This window comes from Lynx canadensis, chromosome B3, assembly GCF_007474595.2.
Source record: "Lynx canadensis isolate LIC74 chromosome B3, mLynCan4.pri.v2, whole genome shotgun sequence".
NCBI lineage: Eukaryota > Metazoa > Chordata > Mammalia > Carnivora > Felidae > Lynx > Lynx canadensis.
In genome coordinates this window covers 79355520-79375723 of record NC_044308.2, presented here as the reverse complement: position 1 = coordinate 79375723, position 20204 = coordinate 79355520, and the positions used below count along the sequence as shown (strand labels likewise).

Below are 20204 nucleotides of genomic sequence, written 5' to 3'. Positions count from 1 at the left end.
ATTGTTAAATCAATTGAGAATTATTAAATTGATAAATGTTCGTTGCAAATTATCCACTGGAGTAGGGGCGCAATTTGATTAAGGTGGATTGGGAAAGACCAAAAACGTCTTCTGATGAAATGTACATATGTTGTGGAGAGATTGAGCAATAAATATTAAGAGGCAAATGAAACAAAAAGAAACTGTTAATATTTTGATATATTTCCTTAGAACTTATAAATACTTATACATTGGTGTAATAGAAACAGCTAATCTCTACCAAGAATAATCTTCACCTACCATATACCTGCATTTGTATTAAGCACTTTTAATCCATTATGGGCACAAGAACTCTATGATAGTGATAATTGAATTATCATACTATGTATTAGTCTGCAAGTTCTTTGTGCGCTGATTTCCTTTGTGTGACATTAAAGTATGTATGGTATTTTATCTAGCCATTTCACTGGTATTATATTTTTAGGTTGTTTCTATTTGATCCTTAAATATAATTTCTATATGTATCTCTGATGATTTCTTTAAGATAGATTACCTTGACAGTGAGTGTTGCGTTATTTAAATTCTTAACAAACCTTTCCTTCTCCTTAAAGAAAAAGAGAGTTTTAAAAGAAGTGGCAGGGGCAGTCAGGGCAGAGAAAATAGCACGCTTCAGAGTAGAATTCCGCAATGAACGTACTTTGGAGTTCATTCAATCTCACAAAAACCCCGTAAGTATTGCTTACCCTGTATTTCAAGGAAGAACACTGAGGCAAAAGAACTGACAGACACCACAGGCCAAAATCACCAAGCTAGTAGGTGACAGAGCGAGAATGTATACCCAGATGTGTATATGCCCAAGGCATATACCCAGATATGCTGGGTATAGACCCACATAGACTGGGGATATACCCAGTCTGATCACATATTCTTCAATCACCAGTCCTTTGGTTTTCAGGCCACGTCTAGTTCTAAGTTTGTTCAAATTTCTCACCACTTTAAAAGGCAAGTACAGTCAGAGATAAACATCTGTTTGATATCTGTTACTGCATGCAGTGATGTGGGAATCAGAAAAGAACGTATCTAAACTGCCCGAGGTAATTAACTCCTGTTAGTGTTAAGTGACAAGAGTTATCCATTATCAGGGCTTTGAGTTACTATTAGCAATAACCCTGAACATCTTCTAATTAGTTGTAAATCATAGCTGGATGGATATATCTTAAAGGAATCTGTGACCTACAAATGAACTATCATGTAGCCAAAGTACTAATGAAATATTTCGGATAATTCAACAGAGGCAAAAAGCAAAGTATAATTAGGTTTCTTTTCCTGGGGGCAGAAAGATGGAATTATCAATAACCTTGTGACCAGTTAGGAAACACTACCTTTAAATATGGCTAACCGTTATGTTTGATACCTGCAATCCATAAATCTAATAGAAGGACTTGCTGTTGTTACCATGGTGCAAATCTGGAATACCTCTGAAGCTAGTCACGTTTTCCTGTTATGCAGGAATAGAGCATTGGGTAAACTGCCTCCACATTTAAATTTTTTTTTTTCTGGGAGTAGTGTAGTACTTTTTCTTGAAGTAGTAGAATAAATGATGCTTGGTCTCTGATACGACGGAAATGTCCTGGCCTAGCTGTTAGATATAACCTATTTAGGGCAGAAACAAATAGCTATAGATTGTGAATGTTTAATTATCGCTGATAATAGAGGCCAGAGACCTAGATATTAATGGCTCAAGAAACTCTTTTGGGAAATCACAAATATATATGTAGATAGATAGATAGATAGATAGATAGATAGATAGATAGATAGATAGAGATATATATAGACACACACACACACACACACACACACACACACTAGGTAACATGAAAGAAAAGGACAAAAGTAAAATACTCTTTAAAGAACTTGAAGCTAAATGGAGAGATGCCAAGTTCAAAGGAGAAAGAATCACTGTGGACTTGACTAGTCAGAATTGCATTTTCAGAGGAGATGAAATTTAGGCCAGTCACTAAAAATTGCAAAGAAAGAGATACAGCATTTGAGAAAGAGAATTACATGGGAAATTTAAAAGGCATTTATATTTGACCAGGAAGTACATATTTTACTTGGCTACAGATATTTCTAAGTGGTAAAAATTTCATATCACTCAGACAAAGTGATATAGAGACCAGCTGAGACAGAACTTCACCTTTCTAAATCAGTTTGGGAATTGAGAGGGACTGGCCTCTCTCCTCAGTATCTTCCTCTGACTCATCCTTGCCTTTGAGGTACAAGAGTTGTACTATTTGCCAGTTGCTGCCCTGGATGGGAAATGAGTTACCTAGTTGCTGGTATATGAACAGTATTAATTGTTGAATATAAAGAAAAAGTGAAATTATGTCATAGTATTAGCTGAGGTGCTACAAAAGTAATTAGGCTAGGTAAAAAGGACAGGCCCCAGGTCTGTCCCACTATCTTGTTGAGAACAAACAATTCCCTCACAAAAAGTTGTAACAGGAGCTGGGACCATGCAATTTTAAGCACGTAGGATCTGAGAAATACACAAGGAAACTAGTATTGGCAAAGGATGGTCACAACTGATAATAGTAAATTTTTAGTCTCCATATACTTTAAACCTTGCCAGAATCACTAAAAATCTAGATACAAGGAAATAAAAATCGAAGCCCCTCAGTGACTCAAAAATCAAAGGTAAGAATCAACAGTCAAGTGGCTTGAGTTATGGTCCTATCTGCCATTCTAATTAGCCATCACTTAACCTTCTTTGAGCTTCAATTCCTCATCTGTAAATCAGGATAATGATCCCTGCCTATATAATGAGTTGGTAACAGAGACTGAATGAGATAAAGGATGTGAAAAGCATCTATACAGGCAGGTGTAGGGTGAACCAAGGACTTGGATTTAGGAGGGAAGATAGGAGAGCACTAAGCTAAGCAACTGCTCTGGCGGGTAACCAAGAAGTGATTGTATAATTTTAGAAATTATATGCAAACTGATGTGCATGCTTCCAAAGTATTCTTCAGACATATTGGTAGTTGTGTGTGTGTGTGTGTGTGTGTGTGTGTGTGTGTGTGTGTTTTGTTGGCATGAAAAAGCAAAAGAAAAAAGAAAGTTGTAAGGTCTTTGTAACATACATAGATGTGTCAGAATGAAAAAATTCCTGTGTCATGCATTTATTTTTCTGTTAGTGTAGACATGGACTTGATATAATATAGTCCTATATATTGAAGTGGTGGAGCTCTCATCGTACCTTTTGAACCTCACAACAGTCCTCCAGTATGTAGCTTGTTTTAGTCTCTGTCATAGAGAAAACCAGAAACGTTGAGTGACTTGCTCAAAGTCAAACAGTGGCAGGGCTTGGACTTCAAATTATTCGTCTCCATTGTTTATAGCATAGATACTTGTACACCAAAGGGTGCTTATTTCTTAATGCCTTGATATTTAGGAATCTATAAGGGAATATTTTAAACTCATTCATTATTTTTGCTGTGATAGTGTAATAAGCAGAGTACTGGCGTTCTGGGGATGTGCTGATTAGTAATTTAGCAGGGAACTAGGTCTCTTGTGTGCAAATAATAGAAACCTATAACTAACTTAGGCAGAAGATAGTTTATTGACTCACACAACGGGGAAGTCCAAATGGTGAACCTCATCTATGTGGATCTGGTGGTTCAGCGTCATATTTCTCCATCTCTCATCATCTCTGCTTTGCTTTATGATGGCTTCCCTCAGGTGGATTCTTCATGTGGTGCAAAGTGATCCCCCGTCAGCCCCCGGCTTACATGCTGCTATTGTATATAATCTCAGAACAGAAGAGTAATTATTTATCAGTAGCCATACATTCTCTGAAAGGGGCACTGATTGGCTCTGCTTAAATCCCGTAATACTCTGGGAACAATCACACTGTCACCGCAGGAACCTGGCTTTGATTGGCCATATGGATGATGGAGAGCCTCTCCAGTTTGGAGAGAGTAAGTTCCTGCAGGGAAGAGATACTAGGCCAAAAACAAACACAAAAGCATTAATAGATGTCCATTATCAAAATATCTTTTGTGAATCAAGGTATGATTTGAAAAATGAGAAGACTTTTAGGAAAACCTAACTCAGCAATTGTTACAGGAAAAATGGAGATAATAAAATTAAATCTTCAAAGAAAAAAAACCATAGCAGCTAACACTTCTGTAACATTTGCATTATAGCCAAGCACTATTTAAACACTTTCCATATATGAACGTATTTAATCATCTCCAACCTTTGAGTAGATACTATAATTGTTTCCATTTGAAAGATGAGGCGGTGCAGGCGCCGAGGTTTAAGTGGCTTTCCTGAGTGGGGCCAGGGTGCAAATCCTGTCAGCTGGCTCCAACATAGATGCTCTTATCTACTACATTTACAGCCTCTTGATTATCCTTCTAATGGATTTTGCCATGGTGTCACATTAAATTTTTAATATGCTTTCACTAGCTTAGAGCTACAGTAGCAACACAGTTTTTAATAACATCTAAAAATACAGGGAAACAAGATCATGTTGTGATAACGCCCTGAGTTGAGAGCTCTTCCACTTAGTGTATTGGTGACCTCATCCAACTTCCTTATTAACTCTTAGGTCTCAGTTTTCTTGTCTGAAGTATGGTGACAGTAATTCCTAACTCATGGGGGGTTATTTTAAGAATTAAATGAAATTGCACTGCAAAGTGCTTAGCACAGTGACTGTCATAGCTGGATTACCTTAAATATAATGAACACTTTCTATTTTCCAGTCACTTTACATGATCTATCTACATATCTATCTGTATATAGGTATTTAGTTATACACACAAATGTGTGTATAATTATACAAATTTATATATGTAACTAAACATACATTTAACTATACTCATATATAGTTACTTATATGTATAACCAAAGAGACACATTATAAACACAGTTATACAAATATAACTAAATAAGAATGCATGTATACAATAAAACACTCCAGAATGAATCATATGATTACAAATAATTACACAAGAGGAGACTTTAGGTAATCATGGGATGGGAGTTTAAGGATGTTTCAATTCATTCTAAGCCAGTGTTGTGTATTACGCCTTGTTTCATTTCATCTTAGTGATTACCAGATGGCCATTTGACATCCTCCAGTTAGTCCATTGTTACCTATCAATGATTACACATGGCCTCACTCCCACCTCTAGCTTTATCACATACTAGGTTCAGTTTGGCCCTTAACACATCCATCCTATGACCTTTCTTAGTTCCTTGAAAGGACTTGCACACTTACTTTAAAATATTTACTTAATTAGGCAAATTTACTGTATCTCATGGAAAGAGCAGCCCATGTTCACTTAAACGTTTTTAGATAATCAGATGAAACTAAGGAAAATTATGCCTTACTTGATCATGTATCAATATGCCCTTCCATTCATTGCATTTTTAGCAATTCCAAAAGAGCAAGAGACAGACCAGGCTATTCTCCATGTTTGTCACATGTGGTATAATAATAAGGTCAAATCTTGGATGGACATTGCCAAAACATCAGAAAATTGCAAACAAGGCTCTGTCTATGACTTAAGAAGTAGATACCAGGGGTGTACGGCATAGATATGGGAAATGGAAAAAATAGCTAATAGAACATGGAAATATTTGCAAGGCAAGTGATTTCTAATAATTTTGCCAAAGAACCTTCTCGAGTATGGCTTATTTTAAATCTGTCATAGTCTAGCTCTAAGTCTGTAGTAAGCATTTTTTAACTTTAGCATGCCAACATTTAATCAGAGGAGCTAGTTAAAAGTGGAGATTCCCTGGCCCCACCCCTATAAACTGCAGTCCTGTGCTGAGAATGTAAGAAGTCCGTGGATCACACTTTCAGAAACACTGCTTCAGAGCCCTGATCCTCTGAAAGACCTGACAGCTGAACAGTCCTCTCAAGAAAGTCTTAAATAAATTCCCAATATTTATATTTAAATAAATTATAAAATCCCTCTCTAATTCCTAACCTCTTTTTGTATTTGCATTTTCTTTCTCAGATATTTACTATCAGGACATGTAATTTATTTCAAATGTTAAATGTATTTCAGTATTGATTGCCATGAAGGTAGCAAGAATAGAAAAAGCTTTTTGACCAGTTTCTTTTGTCAAGAATAAAGAAGAAAACATGTAAACTCCAGGAAATACAGAAAGCTGTATAACCAAGTTATGTATAATAAAGAAGAAACTAACATAGGTGTTATGATTTTGCGCTTTGTGCAGTTGAAGGAATGTAGGAAAAGAGAATCCTCTTGACGCATGACAATTCTCCTTTGAGTGGATGTAGGTTTGGAAATTTGATATTATAGGGTATAGGTGGCTGGGGTTATAATCTCATAATTCATAATAGTTACATATAAATTATCCCACATATTGCTTATTGATTCAAAATTTTAGATAACCCTAAGAGCAAGCATGTCTGACTTTATTATACTTATGTAAATGAATGTAAATAATGAAACATCTACAATGCTGAGGAGGAGAATAGAGAAGAGGTGAAGAGAGCTGGAAGAGCCATAGCTTCCACGGGGTTCATTTAGGATTCTGCCTAGGTGAATGGACTGAGTTATACATATTTACTGTATGACTTAATGTATAATTTAATGTTAAGTTAATACTTCTGAATAAAACATATCCATATGTATACATATGTATATGTATACATATCCATATTGTATGCCAGGCAGTGTTCTAAATTACAGAGCTGGCTGGTACATTATTTTAAGAAAACCTAATTAATTGGGGGAATAAGGTCAGTACAATAGAGAAACCTGAAATAAAATGATTCATTGTCCTTAATGGAAAGGAATCTATGTTTGTTTTGTTTTAATTTTGTTTTAATGTTTATTTAAGAGAGAGAGAGAGAGAGAGAGGGAGAGAGAGACAGCGCAAGTTGGGGGGAGAGGCAGAGAAAGAGGGAGACACAGAATCCAAAGCAGGCTCCAGGCTCTGAGCTGTCAGCACAGAGCCCAACACGGGGCTCGAACTCACAAACCATGCGATAGTGACCTAAGCCGAAGTTGGAGTTAATGGACTGAGCCACCCAGGCACCCCTGTTTTGATTTGTATTTTAAGGTGGTTCTTCTCAAACTCTGTGGTGACAGACCAGTTTTATATTATCTTAATTTCCAGACATATGGACCAGTTTATTTTACCAGTTTATCAAATAAAATAAAATAAAATATGACAGCAATATCAATTTGCTATAAAAGTTCCCACAGACTTCATCTTACTTTCTATACCTCTTTCATTGTAGACCAGTAAACAGTTCACAGATCAGTACTGATCCATGAACCTCCTCTGAGTGGCACTGGTTTAAAGCTAATCAGAAGACATTTTTTAAGTAGTTAAAACCATAATGAGATGTGAGGTTTTTATTTTTCATTTTGAACTCTTTTTACCAATTGATTTAGATCTTTTACCAGATGCATACAATACTTTCATTAAAAAATAATAAAAGTGAATGGAAGTACATGGGGGAAAATAAGGCTCCAGGAATAAATGGAGTACAACCTTCTATATAACTATAATTCTTCTGTGCCTGGTTGAAAAATGTCTAAAATTTTAAGTGTAACATACACACACACACACACACACACACACACACACACACAGACACAAACACACACGTATATATACGTACATATATATATATATATATGTATATATGCACATATACGTATATATACGTACATATATGTATATATGTATATATGCACATATACGTATATATACGTACATATATGTATGTATGTGTACGTATATATACGTATATGTGCATATATGTTGTATATGTAAGTGTTATTCACCGGAGAGCAAGGGTTATGTTTCCTTTTCTGTAATACCAGTCCGGTATCATGACTGGGCAGATGAAGAAGATGTAACCTCCACTGTCTCAACTTATGCCCACACAAAGGAGAATTATTAAGTGTGAAAGTCAAATTCTCGTCTCCTACATTCCTTCAGTTGCTCAGAATCATCGCATACATCTTAAACTATTCTTTTTTGTATATAACTTTAGTAGGCAGCTTTTGTTTTCCCGAGAGTTTACTCTTAGAGGAAGAAGACAAGTGGTGGCTGGACAGGTGATAAAGTGAGATAAACTTGTGCCAGGGCAGATCATCTTGCCAGAACACCGACAAACCTGCAGCAATGGGAAAGCATCTGTTAGAGTAAAAATTACATTTCCATCATCACCTTGAATTGATGTGTTCAATTAGAGACACAATTTGAGGAAGGTCAGTAATAGACCATGAAGACCACCAGAGAAATTACTATTTTTTTTTCTTCTGAGTTTTGATATTCCTTTATGTGACATTAGGGAGACAAGCAGGCAGTAATCAACACAGAGGCAACCTTGGAAATTGTCGCACAATGAGTCCCCAGCCCCCGCAGATAGAGATCATATTCTGCATTCACAGGTGACGTCTGAAGAAGCACCTATTCTCAAGTCACCTGCTGTGTTGTTACTGCTCAGCTTTAGAGGCATGTGGTTAGTGTGCATTATGAAGAATTAAGAGCTGACACAAAGCCTTGACATTCCATATATAACAATGGGGGTGGGAGGAATACCCCTTGCATTAATCCTATAGCTTATCTTCAGTTCAAGATTATTAAATCATGGTGATGCACCAGTGACATAGGTTCTTTTCTGCTCGAATAGCCTCAGTGTTAGTATTTCTGCATCCTCCTTTCCCTAATAGACATAGTCACAATTTATTCTGCCAGTTGGTCTCAATCCTGTGCTGACATTTATGAACAGTGTAGAATATATGGCATCTCAAGTCATAGAATGGCTATCATAATACACCGCTAAATTTATCAAAGCATCTAAATTTTACATTTAAAGCAATTTTTATCATTCAATGTGGTTAATTCAAATAAAATTGGTCACAAGTGTGTTTTTCTCCCAGAAATTGAAGATGAAAAATGCAGCCAGTACAAACACAAAGCAAAGCTAAATAAAAGCCTTGCACCAAGAATACCACATGGTATGGTTTCAAAATCCAACAGTGTTCCAGAACGCTAAACACTTAAGTTGGAAGTAGCACTTTGCCATGAAAAGGAACCAGCTGTAGGCCCCTCTTGCACTACGTATTGTTCAAAACAAAAAAACAACCCCATTGAAAATAAGCCTCGGGTAGATGAGACCCAGAAGTCCAATGGTATAGGAAACAAAAGAAAGACAATTGTCATTTTAATAATTAAACTGTGTTTGTAACAGTTTATGAGGCTTGCAGATCTAGCAAGCCTGCTGAATATTAACGAATAGATTGATTTGTCAACATATTAGCACCGCTGTCAGACATAACAGCACGGAAGAGATGTGAGGCGGCTAGCCAGTGAGCTGCTTTAAAATGCTTGACTCACTGTCAGGAAATTCTATCACAGTTGGTAAACTAAAGTGAATCAGGTGGGTTCAAACTTCCACTGGGATTTAATAATCTCTCCTTGAGATTCGGGAATTACTTGGTGTACTTTCTTTTAAGCCATGCAGTTCATTCAATAATAGTAAGTAAGTTTAAAATTAGCAACCAAAGGCACACAATGATTTTTAAAAATCTTCTAATAGAGTGAATTCTTTATTATGTATGTATGTGTATGTATACATACATATTTCAAAATCCAAATGAGATATGATCTGAAAGGGTGTACCACCAGGAAATGAATCATTTATTTTGACAGCAAGTAAAATAAAATTGACAGAATTTTCTTTAACAAATGGTCATTTATAGGGAAAAACCACTCCGAAGTTTTAGCAAGAATGCTAGCATTAAAAAAAAAAAAAGAATATTGGCACTCTAAGTGCTCAAAAATCAGCTGTTTATGTGCCATCCAAATTGAAATGTTTCCTACATATCCCAATTATAAAGTTAAAATTTCGCTTCTGAATTTATATCATAGTTGAGTTGAAATACGACATCTGAAATGTCAGGGTAGAACAACAGTAAAGGTTTAAGTATTCTGTTAAGTTTGCTTTATTCCACAATGACAACAGAGAATATTTCAAAATACGGCATGGTAAAAATCTTACTTAGCCCCTGTACTGCTCTATTATACCAATATACTGAGTAATTATCCAGAACATTCTTAAATTGCTTCAGTGATAGAAAATGGTTTCACAAGGACCCTTATTTCTTCTGAATTTGACCCTGGCACCATGAGCAAAAATCTCTCTGTTTTTACCCACTGTTAGAACAAGCCTGCTCCTTTTTCCAAATAGAGGCTAATCTCAGGTTTGAAAAGCAGCCATCATATCACCCCTGATCTCTTCTCTTGGGCAATCAGCTTTTCCTTCAGCCTCCTGTTCACTCGGTCCAAACACTCTCATCTTTGTTTTTCAAACCCCAAAGCTGTTCTCACTCAAGGTTCCACGAGTCTAGTTAAGTATAAAGTGAAGCCACCACTTCCTCATGATAAAGAACACATTTCTTTCAGCATGGCATAAAAATCACAACTGACTTGGTAGACTCATGTGTTTACTGTAGATTTAGAACCTGAATTCCTTCTCATGAACGTTGTTGATAAGCCAGGCTTTCCAGTTCTGTACTTAGACATTTCCTTGGGGGCTAGGGAAGTGAGACCTAAAAAGAGGACTCCGTTTCATTGGTCCCTATTAAATGTTATGATACCAGTACGGCCCGGAGCTCCAGATGCAGTTATTTTGGAACTGATTTGTGTAATCCAATTCATTTGCTCTTCCTGTTGGCATCCTCTGAGTGAAAGCTATCTGAAAACCTTTCTGTGTCCTCCTTGCAGACTACCAAACCAGAAGGGGCTGAGGACAGATATCTGTATGTTTGGGTACCTTTCTCTGTGTTTACATCCATCTCTTCAGGGATCCTTGGGGCAATATTAAACCAGTTGTTAACTACTATCAATGTTCTCCTGCCTCTAGTGTCTTGCTACTCAAAATGTGGTCTAAGGCTCCTCCTGGGAGCCACTAGAATATAGACAATCAGGTCTTACCCCAGATCTACTGAATCAGAATCTTCAGTTTAAAATCCCTGGATTATTTATATGCATGTAGAAGTCGGAGAAGCACTCCTTGGCAGAGTTGTTCTCAATTCCAGCTGCACACACTAGCAACACTTGTGCTTCTAAAGATACCGAGGCCTGGAAGCCCCCCTTTAAAGATTTTCACTTGACCTGTGGCTTGAGTATTAGCATTAGAAGAAGAAGAAGAAGAAGAAGAAGAAGAAGAAGAAGAAGAAGAAGAAGAACAGAAATCTCTCCAAAGGATTTTAATGTGCCGTGAAAATGGAAAAAAAAACCCACTTTGCACATGATTAGCATCCTGTAAATATATTTTGATTTCTACCTTAAATTTTGAATCAGTTTAGCATCATTTTCAGGGCTGTTGTATGCTGTGTTTAAACAATTCGTGATTTCCAAGATTGTGTTTCCAGTCTTCAAGGGGAAATGAAATTGAATGTAAAGCAAAGGCATAACCATTGATAGAGTAACTTTCTACAGAGGAAAGAACTGGAAAAGGAAAGATACCAACTTGAGTCTCGAAAGGTCTTGCACTTCATTGGATTGCGGTAATTGACTCAGAACGAGTAAGATGATGATTTCCAGCGGCCTTGTTTGCTGCCTGCAGCCTCTGGTTTCAGCCCGAGAGGAGCGTCCCAGTTAGTGTTGCTGGGCAACAGCTTGCTGGGTTGAGAGCTGGAATGTGAAGGGTTGCAAAACGATTTTTAAAATAAACACACAACTTACCATCAGCATGAAGCAAACCAAGAGAACTACTGAGCACTGTGACAGGCAGTGAGGCAGAATAGAAGAGGAAAAAAGAAAACACTTCCTTGAAGGCAGGGAGCTGAGTGGTTGACAGATGATGGCCCCATCACTAGGATAATAGTTCTGATTTGGTTTCCAATTTGAAAATTTGTACCTGAATAATTTGCGGGTGGACAGAAGACGGTACAGACAAAATTTTAAAAAGGTACTGTTTCTGGAAAAGAAGAGGTCAGCCCACGGAATTCACGGGTAATTTCTCTTCTATAAAATAAATGTGGCAAAATAACATGAGCTGTATTGCAGATATTCTCAGCGTTATTCTGATTTTCTGATAGAAATCACTGATCCTATGATCTATTTTATGGTGTTGTGATGTCTTACCATCCAGGAATATGTTTAGCCAAAATAAACAAACCATATGCACATAATGTGGATATTCAAACTTAGAGCTGAGAAAATGGCCATTTATATGTGTAATTAATGTATTCAGTCTACCAAACGCTGTTTAGCAAGCATTTTCCTAATGCACTGAGTGATGCATTTTATTTTAAATATTTATGAAACTTCCATGCAGAAATGAATACATAATTTGTGTGACCTTCAAGGAGTTAAAATCTAGTTGGAAGAGTAGGGGGGAGGACAGGCTTCTACTGAAATAACACAAGATGGGAATTGGGAAATGACTGAGAGGTGTGACCCCAGGGACCTATTATATATTCACATATATCCAGTTCTATTCACTTGGTAGGCTTTTCTCCAGGTTTTGGATGTCATTCAGTTTAGCCTTAGCAGTGGCTTATGCAAATCTACCTCCTACATACAGAGAATCTATTCTGTCCCTACATGTGGTGTTTGCTTTGAAATACAGAATGACTGGAAGATAGTCCCTACAGGTGCGAAGATAATTCAGAACTTTGATGGCAGAAAAAATGGAGTCCATACAATTAACACTCTGATGGAACATTCCCTTTCATATTAAAACATAAATTCCTTCAGCACCTGCATATAGTATTTAGTTTTGGTTTTGTTCCGATATTACTCGTGCACCTGGCAAACAGGCTGCCCAGAACTGTAGCAGTCCTAACATCTGCTCAAAGTTCTGTAAGAGAACATTTGATTAAATTTTTTTTTGCTTTCCTGACATTTTAGTCTCTCAACTGGTGGGGCAATGAGAAAAATTGCTGTACAGGAAGTAGCGGGGGGAGTAACTGTGTTAGCCAAGAGTTTACTGTAGCAAAAAAAAAAGAAAAATTAGGCTTCAAAAAAAAAAACAGATTTTCTTCCCCTGCTTGCTCGCTCACTCTCTCTCTCTCTCTCTCTCTCAAAATACACTTTAAAACAACCATTTTTTTTCTTTTTTTTCTAATTTATAGGGAACATTAGTGTGAATTCGTGGCTAGAGACATTTTAGAAAGCACAAAACTCTGCTCATGAAGGATAGGGGATTCTTTAAAAATGAAAATCTAAACCGTACAATTGTTTAAAATTTTCCAATAACAAAGAAAAGGGAAAGACTTCTCACATTGCCTCTGTTGTGGGATTGTTGATGCCAAGGTCAAGAAAGAATTCTTGAAGGTTTTACAATGCAACTTAGTAAGTTTAAGTAGCATGGTCAGAAAGAGCTGCACTTTTGCTGTATGAAGCCAGTGGTTATATGCCTAGTGCTCACGGAGGAGAGTGCAGGTAGTATTAGATCATAAATGTCTTCTTTGAATTTCTATTCGAAAAATTACTTTCACAAGACTTCTGTGGCACTTATCATTCAGTTTGATATTAACTACCGGTGAAATAGGCAGTCATATCACCCTTTAAGAATGTAGAAACCAGCATATATTTAATAGTTATGAAAACTATACAGAAGGCGCCTGGGTGGCTCAGTGAGTTAAGCGTTTGACTTAGGCTCAAGTCATGATCTCAGGGTTTGTGAGTTCGAGCCCCGTGTCAGTCTCTGTGCTGACAGCTCAGAGCCTGGAGCCTGCTTTGAATTCTGTGTGTCCCTCTCTCTCTGCCCCTCCCCTGCTTGTGTTCTGTCTCTCTCAAAAATAAATAAACATTAAAAAAAAAAAAAACTATACAGGTTATAGGTCAGCCTTCTGGGCTACATGTGAACACTTTTCCGCTTCTATCCCTCGCCTCACTGTGGCTGTTCAAAGTGTTTAGAGAACTCGGATTTAAGACAATTTTTTTTTAATGTTTATTTATTCTTGAGAGAGAGACAGAGCGTGAACAGGGGAGGGGCAGAGAGAGAGGGAGACATAGAATCTGAAACAGGCTCCAGGCTCTGAGCTGTCAGCACAGACCCCGACGTAGGGCTCGAACCCACAAACTGTGGGATCATGACCTGAGCTGAAGTTGGATGCTTAACCCACTGAGCCACCCAGGTGCCCCGACAATTTATTAATAATAGGGAAGGAAGGGATTGAGTTTAAGCATGAGTAAGAGAACAAAACCCTCAGAATATTAGAAAGGCTAACTCCCAGAATAAATAGACAAGTACAATCACAAAATAATCCTACCAGTCTCTGAAAAAAAAATGATATCATATTTACTGCAAAGAGAAAGAGAAATCAGTCACTGCCTATTTTTCTCCTGTTTTCTTCAGGGATGGATGGGGGGTATTCATACTGAGAGGATAAGGGGAGGAAAGTGTGAAACAAAAAATATAATCCAAGGGAGTAGAGGATTTCCTGCATAGCTTTGGCCCTAACCAATGTCAGCTGTTTAAAATGGCATCTGCTGATTGCCCAAAACTGTGGAGACCAGCACTATGTGGCAATAAACGTCAACTCTTGACAGGCAGATATTTGGATATACACTTTTTGCCGTATGTAGGGGAGGAAGTGCAGGGTACCACGATTTTCTGAGATATGATCTGCTTCTCCAGTATCCCTTTCTCATGGGGCTACAGAGACCTCTTGGGCTGCAGATCCTCGTGGGGCTCTGGGGAGCCTGGAGCTTCTTTTTCTCCCTCCCACCTTGGGCGCTGGCGTTCTTCTCTGCTATGCCAGCTTGCCATTTTTCCTTCTGACTTTCCAGGCTACTACCGCAGCCTGCTTCTTCACTCCTGTTTCCTACTGCTGGAGCGTGTTCCCTGTCTCCTTTGCTTAGTTTTTGAAAGACATTCACAGAATGTTCCAGTGTGTGAGTGTGTGTACATGCATGCACACTCATATTTTGCCTTTGCAACTAGACTGGGAGTGTTTTGGGGTCAGAACTCTATCATTACTTTTTTGTTCCTTAAGCAATTGCCAACAGTAATTCGTTAGGGCAGATTTGGTGAATGAACAGATTAAAGAATGAGTGACACATGTGAAGAACATTACCAATACAGAGAACATTGTTAAAAAAGAAAAAAGCTGTAGAATTTCTCTTAAAAATGGACTCAGTGAAAGGCATTTTGGATGGTATAGTTAATGCTGGGTTGTATGAGGTGATCAATAAAAAGGATGTTTTAAGAGTTCAGAAGGGGCAATGAGTAGAATGGAGCTCTCAAACACTAATGATGGACCTATTTTCAGAGTAAAGCCAGGTGCCTAAAGTTAACCATATTTGTTTTCGTCTACCAAAAGCCACAAAATATATTTATCAACACACAAATACACACACAGATTTATATGCACACACATAAATCTTCTAATTCTGTCCTTAGCTTCTAAACTATTTTCTCTTGGAGGTACTTGCCATTATCTGGCTGTGTTTCTTCACATCGCCTGGGTACTGTGGCTGTGCTCAGCCTGTGGGTGCTTCGTTCAGCAGAAAAAATGTTTCATCTCCACATATTCCATTCCCTGCAGAAACTTACAGTTTCTCCTCTGGCAGTACTTCCCTCCCCATTAGGCAGTATGGTTCACTGTTGGGGTGCATTTGGGCACAAACCAGCCCTTTTGTTGAGTTACTGTACTCCCACCTTCCTAATTATAGAATTCAAAGCAGAATGAGTGAATTAATAACATGTATTTATTGCCTGCAGGGTCTGGGGAAGCGTAATGCTGTGGCGCACTTACGGTAGTGCATAAGCTCTCCCGTCTCCCCTCATCCTCCATTTTTGCTCTGTGAGTTCACAGCAGCAAGAACGGAAGGTGCACTTTACTCACCAGTGAGTAAATCATGTGAATGGATGTTTTAAAGCACATGCCCAATACACAGTTCACTGAGAGAACTATACTTTCAAAAGCTCTCTGGGAACACATGCTTGGAATTTGAAATTGTACTAAGTACTGTGTTTCCTATGGTATCCTAGCTAAGGCAAGAGTGTATCAGCCTAGAAAGCATTTAAATGTGAGCTATTGCATTTACTTTCTCCAAGAATTCTCCAAAGAATTCTTAAGTGTTTAATTCTACGGCCATTCAAGCATGCAAATACTTGGAGTGTTGGTGTCAGAGAGATAGAACTCTAAGTTACCAAAAGACTATAGAAATTGTTTCTCTTGTGGTGCATGGGTGGTCCAGTCATTTGAGCGTCTGACTCTTGATTTCGGCTCAGGTCATGATCTCCTCGTTTGTTGGATTGAGCCCCTTGTTGGGCTCTGCCCTGATAGTGTGCAACCTGCTTGGGATTCTCTCTCTCCTTCTCTCTTTCTGCTACTCTCCCACTAGCACACACGGACCGTGCGCTCTCTCTCTCTCTCTCTCTCTCTTTCAAAATAAACAGTAAAAGATAAACAGTTTTTAAAAATGTCTGTAGAAATCATTTCTCTTTTCCTGATAATGAAAAGGATTCGGATTCATTCTGTTTGAAGCAATCTTTGTCCCAGGTTGCCTCTGGACTCCTGTGACAGCCTGTATTTTCAGATCCATACAGGCTGATGTAAACCATACAATAGAGTCAAAGCCACTTGATTCAGGACTTGATGATTGGGGAAGTTGGGGAGTTAATTTGCATTTTTTTATATCAGCTACCTATTTGATTAAGATTTGGAGATGAGGGGCGCCTGGGTGGCGCAGTCGGTTAAGCGTCCGACTTCAGCCAGGTCGGGATCTCACGGTCCGTGAGTTCGAGCCCCGCGTCAAACTCTGGGCTGATGGCTCGGAGCCTGGAGCCTGTTTCCGATTCTGTGTCTCCCTCTCTCTCTGCCCCTCCCCCCGTTCATGCTCTGTCTCTCTCTGTCCCAAAAATAAATAAACGTTGAAAAAAAAAATTAAAAAAAAAAAAAAAGATTTGGAGATGAAAGATCCATCTCTTAGGAAATATAATGACCAGGGTATGTTACAGGTGGAAATTGACTTGGGTGAAATGTGAATGTTTCCATTGGTTTGGCAGATTTCACTAAGCTCTTTTTGGAGAAGAACATGCTAAGATGAAAGATATGGGAAATTATTACAAGAATGAATAGGAAGTGTAATAGTGAATTTAATAAATAATGACTTATTAATAATCTAGGCTGAAAATATAATTTTTACAAAGGTGAGGGAAAATTCTGTCACATGAAGTATAGGTAACTCAGATGCTTTGGAGACTAGATGACTAGAAGGATCACTGTTTCCCCCCTAAATTACACTCTGTTGGGAGTCCCAATCAGAGACAGAGTACTAAGCTGGAGAGACTGGTTCTAACCTCATAGAATCATTCTTGTTAGACAAATTCCTTTCCTGTCTTCCCCTAGAAAACAAGGAAGGCTGATATAATTCTAATTCATTGGATATTTTAAAAAGCAAACAGGAGAAACAAAAAGTATTTTCCTATTGGGTCATTGGCTAAGTTTATCCTGAGTTGTGGCCCATTTTGTGTTTTATTTTATTCGTTTTAATTTGGTGTCCAGATATCTGTCATTTAATTCAAGACTATGAAGCCCATTATGTATAGTTAAACTTTAAACACAAAACAAGATTAGTAAATGCTTTCTCTTGAATAGTAGTTGCATTCTGCATTTAGTACAAGAAACAGTTAAATGATGTATATTTAAACAAAACTCCTACGTTAGAAAAATGTATTACAGACTAGAAGAGAAATTTACATTGTACTCAAAAAAGACTCATACTCCCTCCTCCACAACTGTTTTCAATTTCATTTTTTAACATCCAAAATAAAATGAAGGCCAAGGTTTTAGAATTCTCAAGAGGTATTTTCTTCAGGTTCTAGTGCTTGCTATCACTATCCTGCATTTGACACTGTGAAATAGTGGATGTGAAATAAACTGTAAATGAATTATGCATATATTCCATATTTGTCATCCATTTTTATCAATAATTGAATTTTTTCCAGCCATTGATCTTATCAATAACTTGCTGCAAGTAAAAATGAGAAAGCGCTATAGTGTGGATAAGACCTTGAGTCACCCTTGGCTACAGGTAAAAATCATTCATTGGATATTTTCCTGATCAGATGAACTTCTGAATATTGATAAGATTTAATATTATATGTAAAAATATTTTGTTATATGCTTAATTAAAAGTTTTCTTACATCAATTTGTTTGCCAAAATGCATGCAACTTCTTAGGATTTAATAACAATTTAGTGTTTCTTAATCTCTCTACCAAGAAAATGTGACAGGGAAGAAATACACCACACATACATACGTGCCCTTGCACACGTGCCAAAAAAAAAAAAAAAAAAAAAAAATCTAAGGGTCGTTGTAAAACTCCAAGGACCAGATTTTAAGAAAATCTGTATATGTAATCCTGAGAAGTGTCCAATCAGATGCCCATCTGGTCATGCACTGTAGTCCTTTGCAAGCTGTGTTTTAAAAGCCTATGCTAACATTCATGGAACAAATGCACGGCAAATATAAAATATAGGCGTGTGTTTGTTTTCTCTTACATATTTATTTTCACATTCAACTTTAGAAAAATGATACTGTGAAATACTGAAGGGTTATTTGTAGGCCTTAAATATCAAAGGAATACCAGTATTCCTAATTGCTTGGCCGCAACCATTGATTGCCCACCCCCTGATGCACAATAGTTTAGGCAAATAGGATGGCTTTGCTGCCGATGACGTCACTTCAGGGTGCCTGATGGAAAGACAGGGCACTGATAGAGTGGAAGGAAAAAGGGTAACTCATCAGTTGCGGGTACTGACAACAAATGAGACAGTATTTTAATGAGTTTTCATCGTCTCCATGGTAATGTTTTGGAATTCCTTCCTCAGGATTATCAGACCTGGTTAGATTTGCGAGAGCTTGAGTGCAAAATCGGGGAACGCTACATCACCCACGAAAGTGACGACCTGCGGTGGGAGCAGTACGCTGGCGAGCAGGGGCTGCAGTACCCTGAGCACCTGATCAATCCCAGTGCTAGCCACAGTGACAGTCCTGACGCTGAAGAAACAGAGATGAAAGCCCTCAGTGAGCGTGTCAGCATCCTCTGAGTTCCGTCCCCTCTAATCTGTCAAAACACTGTGGAATTAATAAATACATACGGTCAGGTTTAACATTTGCCTTGCAGAACTGCCATTATTTTCTGTCAGATGAGAACAAAGCTGTTAAACTGTTAGCACTGTTGATGTATCTGAGTTGCCAAGACAAATCAACAGAAGCATTTGTATTTTGTGTGACCAACTGTGTTGTATTAACAAAAGTTCCCTGAAACACTAAACTTGTTATTGTGAATGATTCATGTTGTATTTAATGCATTAAACCTGTCTCCACTGTGCCTTTGCAAATCGGTGTTTTTCTTACTGAGCCTCAATTTGGTAAGAGTCTACAGAACCTGTCCATGCAATAGTTCTGTCCCGTGTGCCCCATTGGCGCTGTCATTATAAACAAACTCTTGAAGAGTAGATTATTACCAGTTCTATGAACAACTCCAAAACTCATGTGGAAAAAACAAGCGATGGGGGAATGGAAGATGGATTTACAATCCTAGACACAAGTGCATGAAAGAGTTTCCTGTATAGTTTGAAATCCTTTGCCTGCCTGGTGTGCCTCAGTATGTTTAAACTCAAGTAAGTGGACCTAGGTGCACCTACTACTTATAAGCCTAAATGCCTTAGAAATGTAAACTGCCGTATATAACAGATATTTCCCCCTTTCTTACAATATCCTCTGTACTGTGGAAAATCAGAAGCTAAGCAACCTTTCGTCTTTATGTATTTTTCAGTAATAACAAATAAATATTCTTGTCAAAGTGTGTGTCCATCTGACTGAATTTGTAATCCACACTAGTGTTTTCGGGCCATTTAGGAGCGGAGGTGTTTGCTCAAAAAGCAGAAAAAGTCTCATGCTTTAGAATTTGGCTGTAACTACTCTGAAGCTCAAAAGTGTGTTTCAAGGTGTAATGAAGCATTTCTGTCTTTCATGTCATCTGGTTTCAATAGAAAAAAAAAGAGCTCTGGAAGGGAAAAATGACCAAAGCCAAACAGGAGCCTTGGAGGCATTAAGAATATTGTAAATGGCAGTCTCGTTGTAGCTTCCTGATTTAGTCAATATAAAATCAGGATTTATTACAATAATGACTCTAATTTCTTTCCATATTATCTAAACAAGAAGGTTCTAAAGTGGACTACAAAAACACAT

General features: G+C 37.8%; 1 protein-coding gene across 1 annotated transcript in view; it reads left to right on the top strand.

The window, feature by feature from the left end:
• The window catches only part of PRKD1 (protein kinase D1), a 327269-nt gene extending 307467 nt beyond the window's left edge, over positions 1-19802 (top strand). The window contains exons 17-18 of the mRNA XM_030318866.1: positions 17954-18039; positions 18839-19802. Of these exons, the coding sequence (XP_030174726.1) occupies positions 17954-18039; positions 18839-19057 (305 nt within the window). The 3' untranslated portion in view covers positions 19058-19802. The remainder of the gene's footprint in view (positions 1-17953; positions 18040-18838) is intronic.
• The last annotated feature ends 402 nt before the right edge of the window (positions 19803-20204 follow it).